The sequence below is a fragment of the Nipponia nippon genome, unplaced genomic scaffold (genome assembly GCF_047370975.1).
Source record: "Nipponia nippon isolate SJK-2023a ecotype South Korea unplaced genomic scaffold, ASM4737097v1 scaffold_1, whole genome shotgun sequence".
NCBI classification, from domain to species: Eukaryota; Metazoa; Chordata; class Aves; order Pelecaniformes; family Threskiornithidae; genus Nipponia; species Nipponia nippon.
In genome coordinates, this window is record NW_028262290.1 from 24,854,084 (window position 1) to 24,872,116 (window position 18,033).

Here is an 18,033-nt window from a genome sequence, read left to right on the forward strand (position 1 = left end):
TTCTTATATTCTGTGACATGCACAGAATAGTGATAAAAAATAATGAGCGTAGAATGAACAGAATTCAAAATTACTACCTTTGCCTAGCAGTGCGTGAGTTGGACAAGGGAAATACAGACAGGATATTGAACACAGTTAAGATGAATGAATGTGATGGACAACAAGTGGAAGAAAGCTATCGGAGTTTGTGGAGTACATGGCGCCAGCTGGGACTCCAAGTATCTCACATCACCAGTATAGTAAAAGTCCTTTAAACTAATTTAACTGTTTTACTTTCAGTCAATGTGGTTTTGTTACTGTTACTTAATCATCTGTCAACTGTAAGTCTAAATAATCATCCTTCAGCTTCCATAACAGGCTGGATAACTCTTCAATCACTCTATAATTACAAAATGTTGCAACTCTGCCTCTGTAAGACTACCCCTTAATTATTTTTGACAAGAACAGAGTTTCAGGCCACTACTTTCCCTTAATAATTTTTCCATCTTTTCTCAGTTAAGTTTATTTTGGCAAAAGGGAGAAATATGATAAAACCTGAATTATCTCAGCTTTTAACTGTTTACTGTTGAAATGGTTAACAGTTTAGAAAAATCTCAAGGAAAAGAGAATTCCATTAGAATTTTAATCATTGAATTTATACCAAAGTAGCTGAGATGAAAATCTGGATCAGAGTAGTTTTCCCTTCTCTTGTGTTAATTTTAAATCTCAACATGGTTTAATGGAAGCAGATAAGTGCCTTGGACATAAAACAGCATAGTTATTCAGGCAGTACGTTGTGCTCTCCAGAGACATAAAATGGAAGCTAGTCACTGAGCCAAAGGGTGAATTCAGAAACTGGAAAAACAGACAGAAACTCACTATTCAGTCTTATCTAAGAACCTAATTAGAATGGATGCAGTCTAAAATAATTCATGAAGGACAAAAATATATGCATATTTTAGGTCTATGCTACCCCCAAGACAGAATATGCACTAGGACAACTGATGCATTTTGCTTCTTAGGCACTACATTTGAGCATTTCCTTGCTTGTTTGTTGTGAATTGAGAAAAATTTATGTCAGTTCCCCTGGATGCTCTGGGACTAATGTTTACAGAGTGTTTGAGATTGTCACTCACAAGTTACTACAAAAAGTAAGTACGAAGGACCCCCATTTTTTGGAACTCGGTGATCCCTGTGAAAAGAAGTTCTGGCTTTTTATCAGTAGATCAGCAAGCAAGTTTGGAAGATTAGATGGTTGCAGGGTTCAGTCCTATAGGATGTCTAAAATCCAAAGGACAGAAGCTCCTAACTTCTTTCACAACCCCTAAACCTGTATTTAAGAACCATGTAGCTTTTTAACATTATCCTTTAATATGCAGCCACAGGAGGAGGTGGCATTACTCACTGTTTGTATAGTTGTCTGGGGGTAAAAGCATTGCACAAAGACTCTGAGATCAGAGCTCCAGGGGCTCCCAAACCAGGAGGGTTCAAACCCACGGCTCCTATCTGCCATATGAATGCTCCAGACACAAGGTTTTCATCTAGGTTGGAAGGACTATTATTTTCCACCCCCCTTTTGAAGCCAAGTATGCAAGAATCCATGGGTAAAGAAAGAAAATAGGAGAAGGTGTGGCTATGTAGCACCACAGTTAGGGTGTTTAAGTGGGTCGGGGAGTCCTGGGTGCTGGGCTTGGGCTTGCAGATCCTGTCCTGCTCCCAATACCATTTAAGCATTTTGTGATAAGCAGTCTTGGTGTATAATACGCAGAAATAATCCAGAACTGACCCATAAGAAATCCTGGACCTGACTTAGCTGGTGTCATCCGAGTGGTTTGGATAATTGTATTACACAAGCATCTCTCTATTATAAAGCACATGATACAGGATGACCTTCTCTGGAAGAGATAATTACCATACAAGTTTGCCAATGGCTATAACATATTCAGTTTATATAAGCATATGTCATTTCTTATTTTTTACATCCTGGTTAATCTGGTTTTGGCAAATAAGTTTTTAAAGACATTGCTTAGAAGTATGCCTAAGAAGAAACACAGGCAAATATTTGTATATTGAAACAGTCTGGAATTAATCTTGGCCCAAAGGTGGTTTTCTGGGGGGGAACTGCATAATTTCAATAATCACTTCATATTTTTGCAGCTGATTCCACATGTACCTGAACTTATAGTAGAAAATTTTCTTTCTTCAGCATATGTACAAGTTTTCTCATATTGCTGCACTTATTCCTGTTCGAACTCAAGCTCTTAGATCTGTTTGGTGTCTAGTACATTTCTAGAGGAGAAAATATGTGCTTAGTTCTGTATGAGTAAACTTAAATATTTGATTAATTGATTATTTCTGCATTCTTAAGGGTGTCACCCAACACTCACTGAACTCAATAGAAATCTTTCTGTGTCTCCAGAGAGCTTTGGATCGCTTTTTCCCACAGCCATTTGTCTTCTTCACTGGGTGGAACAGTACAATTGTCACATAACACCTTTGAGTTTGAACAGCATTTTGGCTGGCAGATGTAGGAAGCTTTTGTGAGTTCCCATGGCAAAATACCTTCTTGATGTCTTGTTAGAAATAAACATTGTTTGAGGCAGCTCTAACATACCTTTCTCTAACACCTTCTAGAACAGAAACGCACTCGTTTTCTCAAACTTTAGCTTTCCAATAAAAACTCCAGTCCTTTATGCTGAAGGACTTCACATTGCATCAATACACAGTATATAGACAGGGACAGGTAACAATGAGTAGTTGAGTGGAATTAGGGTCATCACTACTGCAATTTAATCCTGGTCCTGTCACTGACCTTTTGAGTTTTGACAAATCTTTTGACTTTGTCTTAGGAAGATCTCCCATTTGTAAAACAGGCATATTATTTGAAACATCTTAAAAGGTGTTGGAAACCTTAAGACAGATTTAAAACTCTCTTGGATGAAACTTGCATATAACTGTATGAGACAGGGACTAAATTGTGGAAATATTTACAAACTAAATACATATTTGCAGAAATTTCAGCCTATGCTTGGAAATGTTTACCCAGCCTCTTCACCACAGCTATGTATGCATTATGTATCATTCTTCTGCAGAAGCGACCTTTACATTTCAGACACCCAAACCACTACCAGGAATCCTTATGGGAGGCCCGTGTGAATACATGGGAAGGAAAGGGAGAGAGGGCAAGAAGGAACCTTTTCTTTCTCACAGCTCACATACGATGTGTCAGTGGGTTCAGGCCTTATTCTCTGTTTACTTAAAAATGGAGGGAGAGTAACCACAGAGTGAAGAGCAGTAGGCAGATGGTGAGAGTATGCCAGAGCCAGTGCTGGACCATTTCACGAGTAAAAGTGCTGAACCACAGGAATTTCCTCGTCCAGGAGCCTCTGTCCAACGTGCAGCCCCTGGCCTGGTGATGGGAAGAACACTGACACAGCTGCAGGCTGAAATGTAGTCACCGCATGCCTTTACTTTCCTAATTCAAGATACATTTTCTCCTCGATGTAGCACAGGGATGATGCGTCAGGTTCAGAGACAACTGAATTGAAAGATGAGGTTTTAAGCAGCACATGCCTAGTTGCACCAGTCCTGTGCTCTGGGCTCATTTCATCTCAGTGATTCCAGCCCAAGACCAACCACTGACTTGTACCAATCCAATACCGTTGTGTGGTTTGGAGAGGGTTTAATGGTACGCAATCATATTTACTAATTTCATGTTTACTTCCCTGCTCTCCTGTCATTCACCCAGCCAAGAAGAGTGGAATTTCCTCCCACAGCTGCGGTGCTTTGAGGAGCCATTAACCACAACCTAAACCATGCTCAGCTGCAGTGAGGGAAGGCTGCCGACGTGACCCGTTCAAGATAGTCCCAACAGCCCTCGCATATTGTTGGGTTCTTGACTACGCAAATATTATGAAGATCACCTGGGGAAAATGGAAGATTTCTGTGTGCATAAACAGCTATAGCCAACTGATTGCTTCACTCTGTATACAGGATAATTCTTTCTTTGCAACGTTTTCTTGTCAAGTTTGACAATGTAGTTTTCTTCTGAGAAGTCTGAGCTGATTACAGAGGAAAATGTAAAATTAAGAGGGGGTAACATGATGTTTTATGGTGATTATTAGTGTGCTGAGTAGAGTTGGCTGAAAATGCAATTTTTGGCATACAAAATATTTGGTAAGAAACTGTCTGAAATATTTGGTAAGAAATCCTACCTGTATTTTTTGCTAAAAATTTTCAGAAATGCAGATCTTCTGAGTAGATCCCTGTTGTGGAGGCTCAAGGCACCAGGTGGCAGCTGTTTCCTTTAGTACTATGTATGACAACAAGCACTGGACTATATGCAAATATCAGTGATTATATAATTAATCTCGTATTTTACTTGAAAGGAAATAAGCATATTAACATAGCATGTGTTTTATTTCCTGTACAAAATTTACTGGAAGTTACTATATACACTGATTTTATTGAGGCAGACTCTTCAAAAGTTTCTAATGTTTCTGTACATAGGGTGGGAAGAAGTAGCGTTTATCACAAGTTTCTGAAGAAATGTGTTTTTTCTCCAGTGAGTGCCCAAGAGTTTTTAAGCTCCAGGGTTTTCAGGCATCTCAGAAGTGATTCACCCAAGGTTTTCCACTACTTTTAAAAATTCGGTTAATAAACTGCAGGTGCAAACTGCACCTTTGAGTCATTTGATCTGGTCATGTCTGAGGTAACTTCAGAAAAGTAGATAATATTTGGCCCTGAAGAACAGTAGATCATGCACACTCAGATTATCAAGGGAGAGAGATTGACTGAAACAGTTAGAAAGTATTAAAACTAAATCCATTGAGAATTCAGTGTTTTCTCTTTAACCCCTTAACACGAAGACACACTTTACTCTGACTGTATGGAGAAACTGACAGCCTTCAGGAGAAGAGGGAGCTTTTTCCTAGTAGTGAAGAAACAGGAATAATAATAATTCTGTGGTGAGAAGCAGTCAAATGTTGCATACAAGATAAGCACTGGAGAAAGAAGTAGGGATTAGCTTTCATCACGCTGCAGCTAAGCGTGTGCATGTAGGGACAGCTCTACTGGATCAGGTGGAAGGTCCATCCAGATCACAGCAATTAGTGATGGATAATGAAGAAGAAGTGCAAGACAGAATAATAAAAGAAATTAAGAAAGAACAGTGCATGTATACATAGTCACGACTCGCCCAGAATATTGTCCAAACTGTCAGAAATTTGAATGTCAAGGACTTGCTGAATTACTGGTCATTTCTTGTAGGAATTTTTCTTCCACTGATTTTTCTAGCCTGCATTTGAACCTGTGTTGACTTTTAGCACCTGCAATGTCCTATGGCAAGCACTCCCACAGCTAATCTAGATGTTACATGAAGAAATACCCTCTTTATTTTGCTATGAAACCTGCCGCTAGCTATTTCACTGAATGCCCCATGGTTGTTTTGCTAAGACAGTGAGCTGTTGTTCCTCCTTTACCTCCTCTGCCGCTCATGATTTTAAAGACCTCTATCATGTTCTCTTTTGTTCTGTCCCTCTCTCATCCCACTGAAGATCCTTGCTCCCTTGCAGTGCAGTCCGCAGTTAATTTCGTCATAGTAAGAAACTCACTTGACAGTTTTGGGTCCAGGCTGAAGAGAGAGCTCCAAGACCAGGCATGTGGAGAAGCATTACAGTCAGGAGGGTGCTGGGGAGGGAGCTGACCTCCACCTGGATGAAGCTTCCTTCATGCTCAGGAGAGAGGCAGGCAGCTTCCCTCACCTGACCTGTGTTAGATGTTCTTCCAGATGAGATCAACTGTCCCTTAGAAGCAATTCTTATAAATATCTGCTTCAGAGGTGGCTGTTTACACTGTAAATGGCTGCTCTGGTCAAATGAGTCCAGTCAAAGCAACTGTTTCTGAGCAAGTCAGAGAGCAATGTTTACAAAAAACCTTTCCCATCTTTCTTTTCGTCCTTCCCCTGTCCCCAGATAAAAAAGCCCTGGGTATAGGGCCAAAGATTCACATCCGTGCCAAGTCATATTTAATGTCAAATGAGGAATGTTTTACTTTGCTTTATGCACAGATGCTTTTGCTTGAAAAGTCTGTCCAAAACATGCTAGTTAATTACTATTTAAGGGTTTCATGATATGTTGTCTGTCAAATGAATCCCAAGAAACCTTCCTCTCAACATGGACAGGAAGTATTTTCATGTTTATATGTATACATTTCCATTAGAAACCACACTAGAATGATTACAGATGGAGTAACTGGAAGCAGAATAGCTCAGAGGTAATTTATAACCCCATTCAGTGAAGAAGTAGGCCTCAATGCTGCAAAATCATCTGTGCAAAGTTAGAGTTGGTATGTTTTGTTTTCCTTTGACAAAACTGCTTGTTTATTCCAAGCTACCAGCTCTCCAAGACACTATTTAAGAAATGTTACACAAGTTTATGGATTTCTGTAATGAAGCAGCACAATGTTCTCAGCACTCCAGATAGAGGAATAAATGTATATATTACTAGGACACAGCAATATTTAGGGACAAATTGTGATTGCCCTTGCGTGGGAAGAAAATTAGATTCAGGAAGCTATTGTCCTTTTCCATCATGTGCAACCTCATAAAAGTCATCCAAAATAATGGTGTAATTACCCGCTCCATTCAAAGGCATGGAGGGATAGTCCACCTCAGGCCACAGAAGTCTTTCCTACTTTTCTTGGCCAGCCCTCTACTGCTGTATCTCTAGTTGCACATCATGATTTTGTATGGACAGAACATATTTATTTTTTCAAATTTTCCTTCTTTTTTTTCAAAATGAGCATTTGCTAGATGATCATGTACTTTCTCAGGGGGTACTTGCCTGCATGTCATCAGTACTGAAGACTTGAAGTATACTTTGACTCTGTGTAACAAATGATTGATGTGTTGTCCTGAGTGCAGAGACTGTGACAGAGCACTAATCTTTCAATGGACTTTTTAATTACTAACCTGCATCTCTTTCTAACGTTCTCTCCTCTTACGATTACATCGTGTGTCCCACTCAAGAGTTAACAAGACAGGAACCTAGGAATAGCTCACATGGGGCATCCAAATTGTTTAACAGGACTGAACATCTCCCAGGAGCATGGTTGTCACAGCCATGGTTGCATTACAGATATTGCTGGAAAGGCTTCTGTCTTATCTTCATCTCACCAGATGGACCATTTTTCCCTATCTATATGCCTAGGGACATGGGATGACCCAAGGCCAGTCTTTGGACACCACAACAGAGAGATGGGCCAGTTAAAGTTTGGAGATAGATTTTGAAGTCTCATTATAACATTTGGGAGCAGTAAGATCTGGGATTTTGAGATAACCAATCTCTAATTCTGTCTTCCATACATATTTTTCACTAATTTTTATTTTTATACAAACATATTCTTTTGGTATCACTATTAAAAAGTGAGGCATAATATTGCCATATAAAATACAGTTTTTCTTGCACAGTGTATTTAGGCATTTCCTAGTGAATGTTGAAGGGAAGCCTTTGTTTATAACCAAATTATTATAATACTGTGTTAAAACTACAAAGGACTAGTGTCATGAAACTGACAGATTGAGGGAAAAGTCTTATGTTTCTATAAAAATCCATTAATATTAGTAAATCACATCTGTAAAGCACCTGTCAAACAGAAACTCCCACAACCTTTTGCAGGTCTTCTAAGTTTGGTACATGAATATCCACTCAGCCTTGTTCTTTCTGAAGCTGAGTGCTTGTCACACAGTTCATTTAAAGCAGACTTTGCTTTCCTCATTGCTCATAAGACAGAGGACCAAAACCACAAGTGCTGTGCAGTTCGGGACAGACCGCAGCAGACAGTCCCATGTCCATAAAAAGTCTTGAGGAAGCCTTGGGAAGAGCGTAGTTGCTCTATGGGAGCGATTAAAGTGAATTGAAATCAGATTGAAAGAATGGTCCAGAAATCACCAGAAGCCATGAATAACCACAGGAAGCCAGACCTCTCGGTTATTGTCACACCCTCAGCAAAACAACTGCAGCTGGGTGCTCCTCCCTGCTAGGGAGCTGAACTTCGCTTTCACGCAGTCTCCAAGAGAACAATGCCACCTACTGAACCACCAGCCACAGCAGCTCCCTCCCACCCAGGCGACAGCTGATGTTCTTTCTGCATCTGCATAGTTTGTGGTGTTGGGCAAGTTTCGGCAGAGAGGCTCAGGGCTGGAGGAACCAGGACGTGCAAGGAGTTCCTCCTCCGCTTGGCAAAGGCCAGGCTTGTGCTGTGCGAGGGGATGCGATGCAAAGATACCAGATGAGCTAGTGCTGGAGCTGAAGGCAGGGCCGCCTCTGGGAAGAGCAGCTTTGCGGAAGGGCAGGGCTTCTAGCGTGGGCCAACTATATGGCTGTAAAGCCACAATGTGGCTCGCTGCTGCCGGGACTTGGCCTCTTGCACCCTGCTGCATTACCCTGTTTGAACAACACCTGCCTGAGTGAATTCAGGCCTTCCCCACCCTTCATTGCACAGTGTAACTATGATTGAGCCTGACCTGGAAAATTCACACATGGCTCAGCTTATACACCCATATACCCTTGGCAACAGGGATTTAAGTTGTCATCAGCTTTTGCCACACTGATACATATCCTTGGAATTATACTGAAGACTTCAACTCGTTTTTTGAAGCCCACAAAACAGCAGCTGTCAGATGGTAATGAATCAACCCTGTTTGAAAAAAAGGGTCTGTAAAGAAACACTGCAAATTTATAAACACTCTGTTTTTTCCTACATTGCAACACTCCCAATTAGTGAATCCAAAAAGATTTGAAAGGTTTAAATTACATATCCCCATTTCATGTCTTCTTTTTAATCTAATTATGAACACTGAGAACAGATTTCTCTATTTCTATTGCAAATCTCTTATGAATTGTCATGTATTAGAATAATTCCAGCATTTGAGCTGCAAACATAAATACAGTTTTTGTGTTTAAAATAAAAACCTACTGGGGAAAATAGATAAACATATATATTTTGATCTTGTAATTTAACTTGTAAGTAACTGTAATGACTGTAATGACAAGTGAAAATGTTTTGGAAGTCTTATTTTTAAACTTAAGAGGGTATTTGCCCCAAATTGACACCATTAATAGCCAGTTCCAAACAGCACAGCTGGCTTCTGATAGCAGCCACCTAGTAACAGGTGAAACCTATAACAAGAAGTGTGATTAGCAAATAGCACTAAGCAACAGAGCAAACAGGCAGCGTGAAGCAATTCAGACCACAGGGAATGCTGGATTTTAAGAAAAAATCCTTCCATAAACAAGGAAGCAGTGGAAGAAAGAGCTGAATATAGATGATAAGATGGGAAAGTTAAAAAAAAAAAAAAGAAAAACCAATCTCTCTGCTAAGATTAAAGGACAACTGACAAGGGATGGGATTTCACTGCAGGTAGAATATGAAATGCTGGAGCAGCTGAATAGCTGCTTGTTGGCAGACACAGACTGTCATGATACTTTTCTGCAACTCAAAATCAAACAGAAGAGGAGGAAGTGCACACGTTGCACATGCACACTAGCAAGACGTGAATGCTGGCATCCACGTGGAGCCTGAGCCCTTTGAAGGTTCTCTGATTAAAGACATTGCTCTGGGAATGTTTATAAGCACAGTCCTGCAGAAAAACAGATCCGGCATTTAAACCACACTCCCAGGTCTCATGTAGACTATTGTATGTGGTTACTAACTAATCACCCCTGTTACTTCAAGCACTTACTGCTTATATCCTTTTTTTTTTTCTTGCCCCTGCTGCTTCTTCCTTTTCTCTGCCTCCTGTTTTACCTGCTTTCTGTCTTGCAGGTTTTGTCAGACAGATTCGACTAGGGAAGGTCAGAGCTCCTCTGCCTGGACTCGGCTGGAGGCCCTGAGAAGGGCTGAGAGAGTGAGTCACACCAGGGGTATTCATTTGTGGTGTTCGCTCACTTTAAAGTATGTTCATGGTTACTACTCACTAGAAAAAGATGCCTCTGATCTAGTAGCCCAGTAATAAAAACTGCCACGCAAGACCAACTACCTGGTGAACATTGCCAAGTTTGTAGGATTTTTATGCCGCATTATGGAAAATAGCTTTAAAGCAGGATTTTTCTGCAAGTTGTCTTCTACTCTGACATGTACAATCCCAAAACTGGCTCAGTAGTTGGAAATCACAGGTCCCAAAGCACCTATCAGAAACAAGAGCTATTGCTCATGGTTTGTCTGCCTCTGCGCTCCATCTCATGCTTCAGTCTGTTTAATTGGCATGAGTCTAAAGGTCCTTCTCTCCATCCATAGCCAAACTAATCACCTTCCACACATGTAGAATAACACAAAGAATGGCTCTTCCAACCTTACCAAAGACTATTCTTCCTCTGCACAGAGGAATCATCCAGCAGGAATGAAAGACCTAACCTGCACTTCTCAAATAGGTCTCTTGTTGCTTTGAGAAAGGGAAAGCAAACAAAAGTGTTGACAGATTAATTACAGGTTACTTAGTTGATATCCACAGAAGGAATGTATCTGCATTGAGAAAACAAGTAACTTATTAACCGTTGTGGATAAATGTATGTCAGATAGGATCCATTGAAGTGATTTGATTAAATACGTAAGGATCTAAATCCCACTTTGAAAAGAGATTTACGGCTTTACATTTCATCCCTACTGGCAGCGTGACCGGAGATGAAGCTTCCATTGACTGGCTTCAGTGAGAGTTAAAAATAAACAAAATGAAATCCCCTGGCTGTCCAAGGGCACAAAGGAGCTGTTCCTGCTCCAGAGAACAAAATGTCTAACTTTGGGTTATCTTCTGCACTCATATGCTGGCAATTTTTCCAAATTGGATGAACATTTCCATGGTACTGCTGTCACAGTTTAAATTAGTGTATAAAATTAATCTTCATCCATGGTGTGCTTGAGCAGTTGGCACGAAAAAGCAATCCCAGATGGGGAAAGAGGTAAAAATAATCTTCAGGTTACTATGGTTCACTGCGGGGGAGCCACCTTACTGCCATGCCAAAATCTCCTACAGATTCCTCCAGAAAATGAGGGGTGAGAAGTATTGGAAAAACACTTAGAGGAGGGAGATGATACCATATCCCCAAGTGACTCTGCTGTGACTAAGGTGCACAGCTGGATCCCCAGGTCCTGGTGTTATCAGCCCCTGGAGCATAAGAGGGTCACATCTTCCCCCTGGCTGGGGTCCAGGCCATTCCCCTGCCCAGCACCAGCTGGTCCCCCCACCCCATAACGCAGTTTGTTCATGCAGCCAAGCCAGGTACGTTCACGTGGTGTCCAACTTCTATCAAGGGCCACAGAAGGAGGACCTCTTGCCTAACAGGGGCAGCAGGAATATCCCATTCACAGCCTGCAGTGGGGAGGACGTCCGTTTGTTCCAGATGGCATGCTTGCAAAAAGGATGGCTTAAACCACTTACACTGAGTGACAAAAATCACATTATCTGGTAGCCGATAACTGTAGCTATCAGGTTAGTTACAGTTCAGATCTACGAGCATTATTTATAAGAGCCAGTTTGACTGGGGGGGAGCTAACTGGAAATTTCTGTGCTGGGAATTTCCCCCCCCAGATCAGTCCACACTTAAGTTGTTCTCATGGCTTTTAATGGTATGAAAATTAGACAGTTAGTAGGAAGGGAGAGAGACAGCTGATTTTTTTTAAAAATAAAGTATTACTGAATTGGGGGCTGGTAACAGAGAGGGGTCTGCGGAAAGGATCTCACAAGGAGTGTGAGAGAAGGTATGACAGACGCAGAAGAGTGCCAGCAACTGGTGTTGGCAGAGCAAGCTTATATGAGGACAGAAAACACAAAAGCTCATCTCTTGGAAAGACGTATCACTAGATTTCCACCGCGCGACCAGCCAAGAAGACAACAGATGAATACTGTTGTTGAGACCTGTACACTCTCAACATGAATTTACAGAGTCATGATGGACTTGCTTTAGATAGAAACAGGGGAAACTAATTGTGAGACCCACCAAGGACTTCCTGAATGCAGAGAGACAAGGAACAAGGAACAAGAAGCAGGCCCGCATGCCTGTGCTTAAGGAGATATCCATTCTCCTGATCAAATCTGGATGTGATGTGTAAGCGTGCTTACACACCTTGCCAGTAGTAAATTAAGAAATGCAGTGAAACAAAGGATAATCTGGCTATTATTTTCAGAACAACTTTCTGGACTGGAGAACCAATTACATACAATCACAGCTTCTTACTCTTTTGAACCAAATCCTAGCACGCTATATTAAAGAAGTTTCCTTCTTTCCTGAGAAAGTGACCTGTAATCCAGACATCTCAGAAGGGTTCACAGGTGCTGCAACCAGCAAGTAACTGTGGACCCTTCCTATCTCTCATGCCACAGCATCCCAGCTATTTGATTGTTCTTGAGAAAAACTCAGTCATTAATGTCATATTTCCACTTAAATTGAAACTCTTGGATATATTTTTCAAGGGTTCTGTGCAGGTAAAACAGGCAAGTCCTAGTTCAAAAGTTAGAAGAGGGAAAATAAGGATCTTTATGAAGGTATAAGTAAATTTGTATTTATCTGGCAATGGAAGATCCAAGAATTTGATTTTGCCAAGATGTTAATAGACCAGAGATAAGAATAACTATTGTAGCTGACATGCTTTCTCTTACAACAGACATAGGTCTCCTTTCAAAAAATGGCACACAAAAATCATCAAGTAATCGTAACACAAATGCAATTATTTATGGTTATTTAATTGTCCATAATTAGAATTATTAGAAGACAGGGGTTTACCCATTCCTTTTCCATTTTCAGTACAAATCCTGCAGGTATATAGAATTTTGAATTCAAGGCTGAATTTGTTGATGATTTGTTATTGAAGGCAGAGATTTGCTTTTTCCCCTAAGTGCACATTATAATAGAAATAAGGTATGTGTTTCATTTTTAAGATATTTTTCGCAGACGGCTCTCCCAAAAAATTGTAAGACACAGTAATAAAACGTTTGTAGTAATACATTTCTTAGCTTCATTGAAAATATTTATGTAACTGCAGAAAGATTTTGAATTTCTAATCATCCCAATACATAAACCAGATCTTTTAGGTTTGGCAGTAAACTAACCCATACTCTAGCCCATATCTAAACTCCATTCTAAATGTTTTTTGTAATACAGTGTCTAGCACTTGCAAACATAATAACTTAAAAAAAAAATCTTGTGTGTAGAGTGTAGATAAGATGCATTAATTACTATGCAGTACAAGGGATACTAGCAGGTAGCAGCTGGGATCTGATTTCTAGATTTTGGAAGTGTTGGGGTATATTTAAATCTTGTTACTCTAAATTGTAGCTATTATGCCCAGTCCCATATTTAAGCTTACATTTTCACTTCCATTTGTACAGATCGGTATTCTTTCAGCTATTGCTAATGATAAGTGTATATCAAAAAAGCCATCCCTGAAGATGAGAATATGCCCTGCAGATATGACCTGCAGCTCTGTTGGAATTCAGGTAGCAGGTTTGATTCTAAAAATGACACATTTCTTTCAAAGCAGAGGGCAGAGATTGACCCACATTTTTTAAGAAACTTGTAGTTTATAATACAAAGGCATGTTGGCACGAAGGAGCCCTGCCAAAAGAAGTCTCCCAGCATCAGTAAGAATGAAAAAACATCGTATTAATACAAAAGTACACTTGAGTGTTGGGGGAATATTATACAGTTCAACAGACAGCAGTGACCTATCACAGCATTTCAAAATTTCATGAGGTTCCTTCAAGAGTCCTAAACTCTCAAAGGTCCTCAGCACTCAACTTTCAAAACCCTATTCTTCCACAGTTCATTTTGAAACCATTTTTATCCAATTGTGTTGAGCTTACTTTTTTACAGTCAGGTGAATAGGGGTTTTTGCTGATGTCTCTCAATGTAGCCATAGAAAAAAAATCTTTTTGAGTCTGTGATTTGGGGAGGTGAAGGGAGGAAAGAACAATCTTCTGATTCACTGTGGAGAATGATGAGGATTTAACCCTTCAACCTGTTCCTTGCTGAAACTCAGCAATGAGCAGAAGAAAGAGGCTGCTCAGGAGCACCTTGTCTCCTCCATCACATTGCTGAGTGCACGGTGCTGGTGGGTGTCCATGGAGCTTGTCAGGGAAGGATATGCAAGAGATGGAGACCCACTGTGTCACCTAGGGATGAAGGAGATAATCCTGACTAGAGAGAAGCAGTCAGACATGGGTTTGAATGAAGCTTGCCTCCACCCCAAATAAATAATTCAAAACCCAGGCTGTTAGTGAATCTCTCTCCTCCTGCCTCTCTGGCTGGGCCTGAGAAACTCTTCCTCAGCGGCATTGCTCCTCAGCCTTTCTGTACTCCTGAACAAGAATTTTTGGGTGAATTTTTTGGTTAGCTGATAAATTCCCAAACAGCTCTTTCTATAGGACCTGATCTAACGTCATCTCATGGAACTTAGGAAAGACATGCACTTGTTGGAGCGGGTCCAGAGGAGGGCCACAAAAATGATCAGAGGGCTGGAACACCTCTGCTATGAGGAAAGGCTGAAAGAGCTGGGGTTGTTCAGCCTGGAGAAGAGAAGGCTGTGGGGAGACCTTATTCCAGCCTTTCAATACTTAAAGGGGACCTACAAGAAAGATGGGGATAGTTTTTTTGAGGAAGGCCTGCTGCAATAGGACATGGGGTAATGGTTTTAAACTAAAGGAGGGTAGATTTACACTGAACACAAAGAAAACATTTTTTCACGATGAGGGTGGTGAAACACTGGAACGGGTTACCCAGAGAGGTGGTAGATGTCCTATCCTTGGAAACATCCAAGGACAGGCTGGATGGGGCTCTGAGCAACCTGATCTAGTTGAAGATGTCCTTGCCCATTGCAGGGGGGTTGGATGAGATGACCTTTAAAGGTCTCTTTCATCCCAAAGCATTCTATGATTCTATGATTCTAACTTACTTAGAAAGAATGAACAGCAAGTGCATCATACCTGAAAGCCAGAGATTCTGACCATATTCAGATTAAGGAATTGTAAATATTGAGGAAAGAAGAAGTATCCAATGGTCAGGGCACTAGCTAGAAATGCAGAGCCTTTCTCAAAACCTGCCTCTGCCGTAGCTGTCTTGTAAGATCAAGATAGGCAAAGTTAAATTAAATTCTCAGTACAATAATATGTCATCTGTAAATGGGACAAAAGGGCTTCCTTTCCTCACAGAAACACTTACAAGTGCTTTAAAGATGAGGAGGCAGCTCAGAGCACTTTGGTAATTACTAAATACAAAAGTACCAAGAGGAGTTTTGGTAATCAGGCGTCTCTGAAAACCAAAGTCTTTTGCTTTGTAAAGGAAGCAGTGGAGCAGGTGGTTTTAATGTAGCTTTTAAAAAGCCTTGGTAAGTTTAGTTTCCCAGATAATCCAGCTGACACTCTCCCACCACCAAGCCTGCCAGTTCTGTGGGTTATAGAGTTAGCAATGTTTGAAGCTGAATTACAACTACCCACAGGCTGAACAAAAGAGCTATCAAAATTATTTCACATAAAACTCCTGGTTTTACTCAAAGTAGATTCCAGTAAAGAAAGCAGTAATATTTCTTAGCTTTCAATAAACCCATATTTTTATACTTAAATGTCCTGGTTGCCAGCTCTGATCATAGTCCGCAAAACTTCTTATTCTTTTCTTAAAGCTCCAGGTATTGAAGACAAATGACTATGCAAGAGTTACAACTTTCATGTAAAACGAGTAATAGTTTTCTAAGCCCTTGTGGCTGCAGAGGAATCATTCATTCCAATGGTTTAAAGTTGATGGTCTAACACCTCAGCATGTGGAGACCACCCACACTTTTGGAAAGCCTGGGGAAGGCAATCCTGAAATTTTACCCAGATGATCCAAAGGGCCAAGTTCATGCTGCTCTCATTCTGTTACGTAAATGATGTAAAGACCCTCCTTACATAAACCCGTGGAACCACCCCAGGGACTGATTTGGCACAGTGCCCTCAGTGTGTAGTTTGGGTGGAACCAAGCAGCTCCATGGAGATACTGCTGCAAACAGAACTAGCTCTTTCCAGGGACTCTCTCTTCTTGTATTCCTTCAGTGCCTTCTGCCACAAGCAAGACGTTGCTTAGCAGTTGTGCCCTGCATATATGCATGTCAGCACTAAACTACTATAAAGTGAACTGACACCTTCCATTCTTTGAGGTTAAAATCTGTTTATTCATTCCTTTCATGCCGATCTTTGTTTCATTCTGTCTCCTTACTACACAAAACCCATCATATGCTGGGAGATGAAACACTGAACTTTTGTTGCCTTTTAGCTCCTCTCTGTGAGTGTGTAAAGCAATACACCAGATGTTGAGAGTCCTAAATCACAGTTTCTATAGCTAAATCCACATTTCACAGAAGATGTAGACCATGGCATCCCCAGGTCCTAATCAGTACCCCAGCTGTCCAGATCATCACACAGCTGGAGAGCTCAGAACTGGCGGTCATTCCTGGGGCCACGAGGTAAGCTGTAGCTTATGCTTAACACAGATTCTTTAACAGACTATGTGCATAAAACAAAACCAGTATTTTAGCAGTAGATGTGATTTGTAACCATAGCACACCAGTCTGTTGAATCTCAAGTCTAAACATAACCAGCAGATGAGGACTCTCAAAGGAATTAAGATGGTTAACTAAGGAGTCAGACATTAATAGAAAATAAAGCTATTAAATGCATAATATTAGACAAAAGTTTGTGATCTAACATCCTTACCGCAGTGTCATTGGTGGTAATGTACACCAACACATCCGAGTTGTTTCTGCCATTAATGTATCGGTAACAGTTCCATACACAGCTTATCAAGTAACCCTGCAAAGAAAAGGGATTTATTATTCTGTGCAGAAAATAACCCATATACCTTTTTCTGTTAGAGCATTTCTATTCTTATATAAATAAGAATATGAGCCTGACAGAAGCACGGGACAGTCACTTTCTGGTTGCAGTGACGCTAAATATAGGTAGGGATTCTGTAAGTAATCCAAAATTGTTCCTCATACTGATAGAGCTGGGGTTGTTCAGCCTGGAGAAGAGAAGGCTCCGGGGAGACCTTATAACAGCCTTTCAGTATATAAAAGGGGCTTATAAGAAAGATGGAGAGAGACTTTTACCAAGGCCTGTGACAGGACAAGGGGCAATGGTTTTAAACGGAAAGAGGGTAGATTGAGATTGGAGGTAAGGAAGAAATTTTTGATGATGAGGGTGGTGAGACACTGGAACAAGTTGCCCAGAGAAATTGTGGATGCTCCATCCCTGGAAGTGTTCAAGAGTAGGCTGGATGGGGCTTTGAGCAATGATGTGATCTAGTGAAAGATGTCCCTACCCATGGCAGGAGGGTTGGACTGGATGACCTTTAAAGGTCCCTTCCAACCCAAACCATTCTATGATTTGTTGATTCTGTGATTATGGAGACTTGTGTTGCACTATGAACCACTACATCTAGGCAGAGATACTGCAACCTAGACCTATCTGAATGAACTTTACTATTCCAGAGATTTAGTATCACAGCATACTTAATATAGACTAATTGTTTTGAAAACAAAGTTTATTTGGGCCTGAATATAGCTAAAGTAAAACCATTTTGTGTGTATAACTTCCATTTCACTTCAATGAGCAGGTCATGTATGCTGGCTTGCTTTCTTACATCTCTCTAGAAATACGGAGAGATGCAAGTTCAGTCAGACACCTCGTTACTGTGCATGGGATACTGCGTACCAGCAGGGGTGAATTTTACAACATAAAATGAGGGTACAAGTTAGACCATGACAAACAAAAGAAGGTGCTGCAGATGCAGAATCTCTCAGGGACATCAGTAAAAAGTAAACAGAAACCAGTTTGGGATTCCTCCATGGTAAGGATGTTTAAATATTGTCAAGTGGGGGTTAGTAGTATTAGGAAGTGGAAGCAAACTCCAGTAAAAAGAGTGCAAGCAAGGTGGGGACTAAAGAATCGTCAAGCAAATTACAGGAAACCCTCCTTGTCTTGTGAGGAGAAGCCTGGCCAATGACTATGTGATGATCCTATATATCACAGTG

At 40.7% G+C, this 18,033-nt stretch overlaps 1 protein-coding gene across 1 annotated transcript in view; it reads right to left on the reverse strand.

Annotated features, from left to right (window-relative positions):
• Positions 1–18,033, reverse strand: part of LAPTM4B (lysosomal protein transmembrane 4 beta) — a 62,275-nt gene that overhangs the window by 4,734 nt on the left and 39,508 nt on the right. Inside the window, exon 6 of the mRNA XM_087734947.1 lies at positions 16,715–16,810. Coding sequence (XP_087591073.1) covers positions 16,715–16,810 — 96 coding nt within the window. The remainder of the gene's footprint in view (positions 1–16,714; positions 16,811–18,033) is intronic.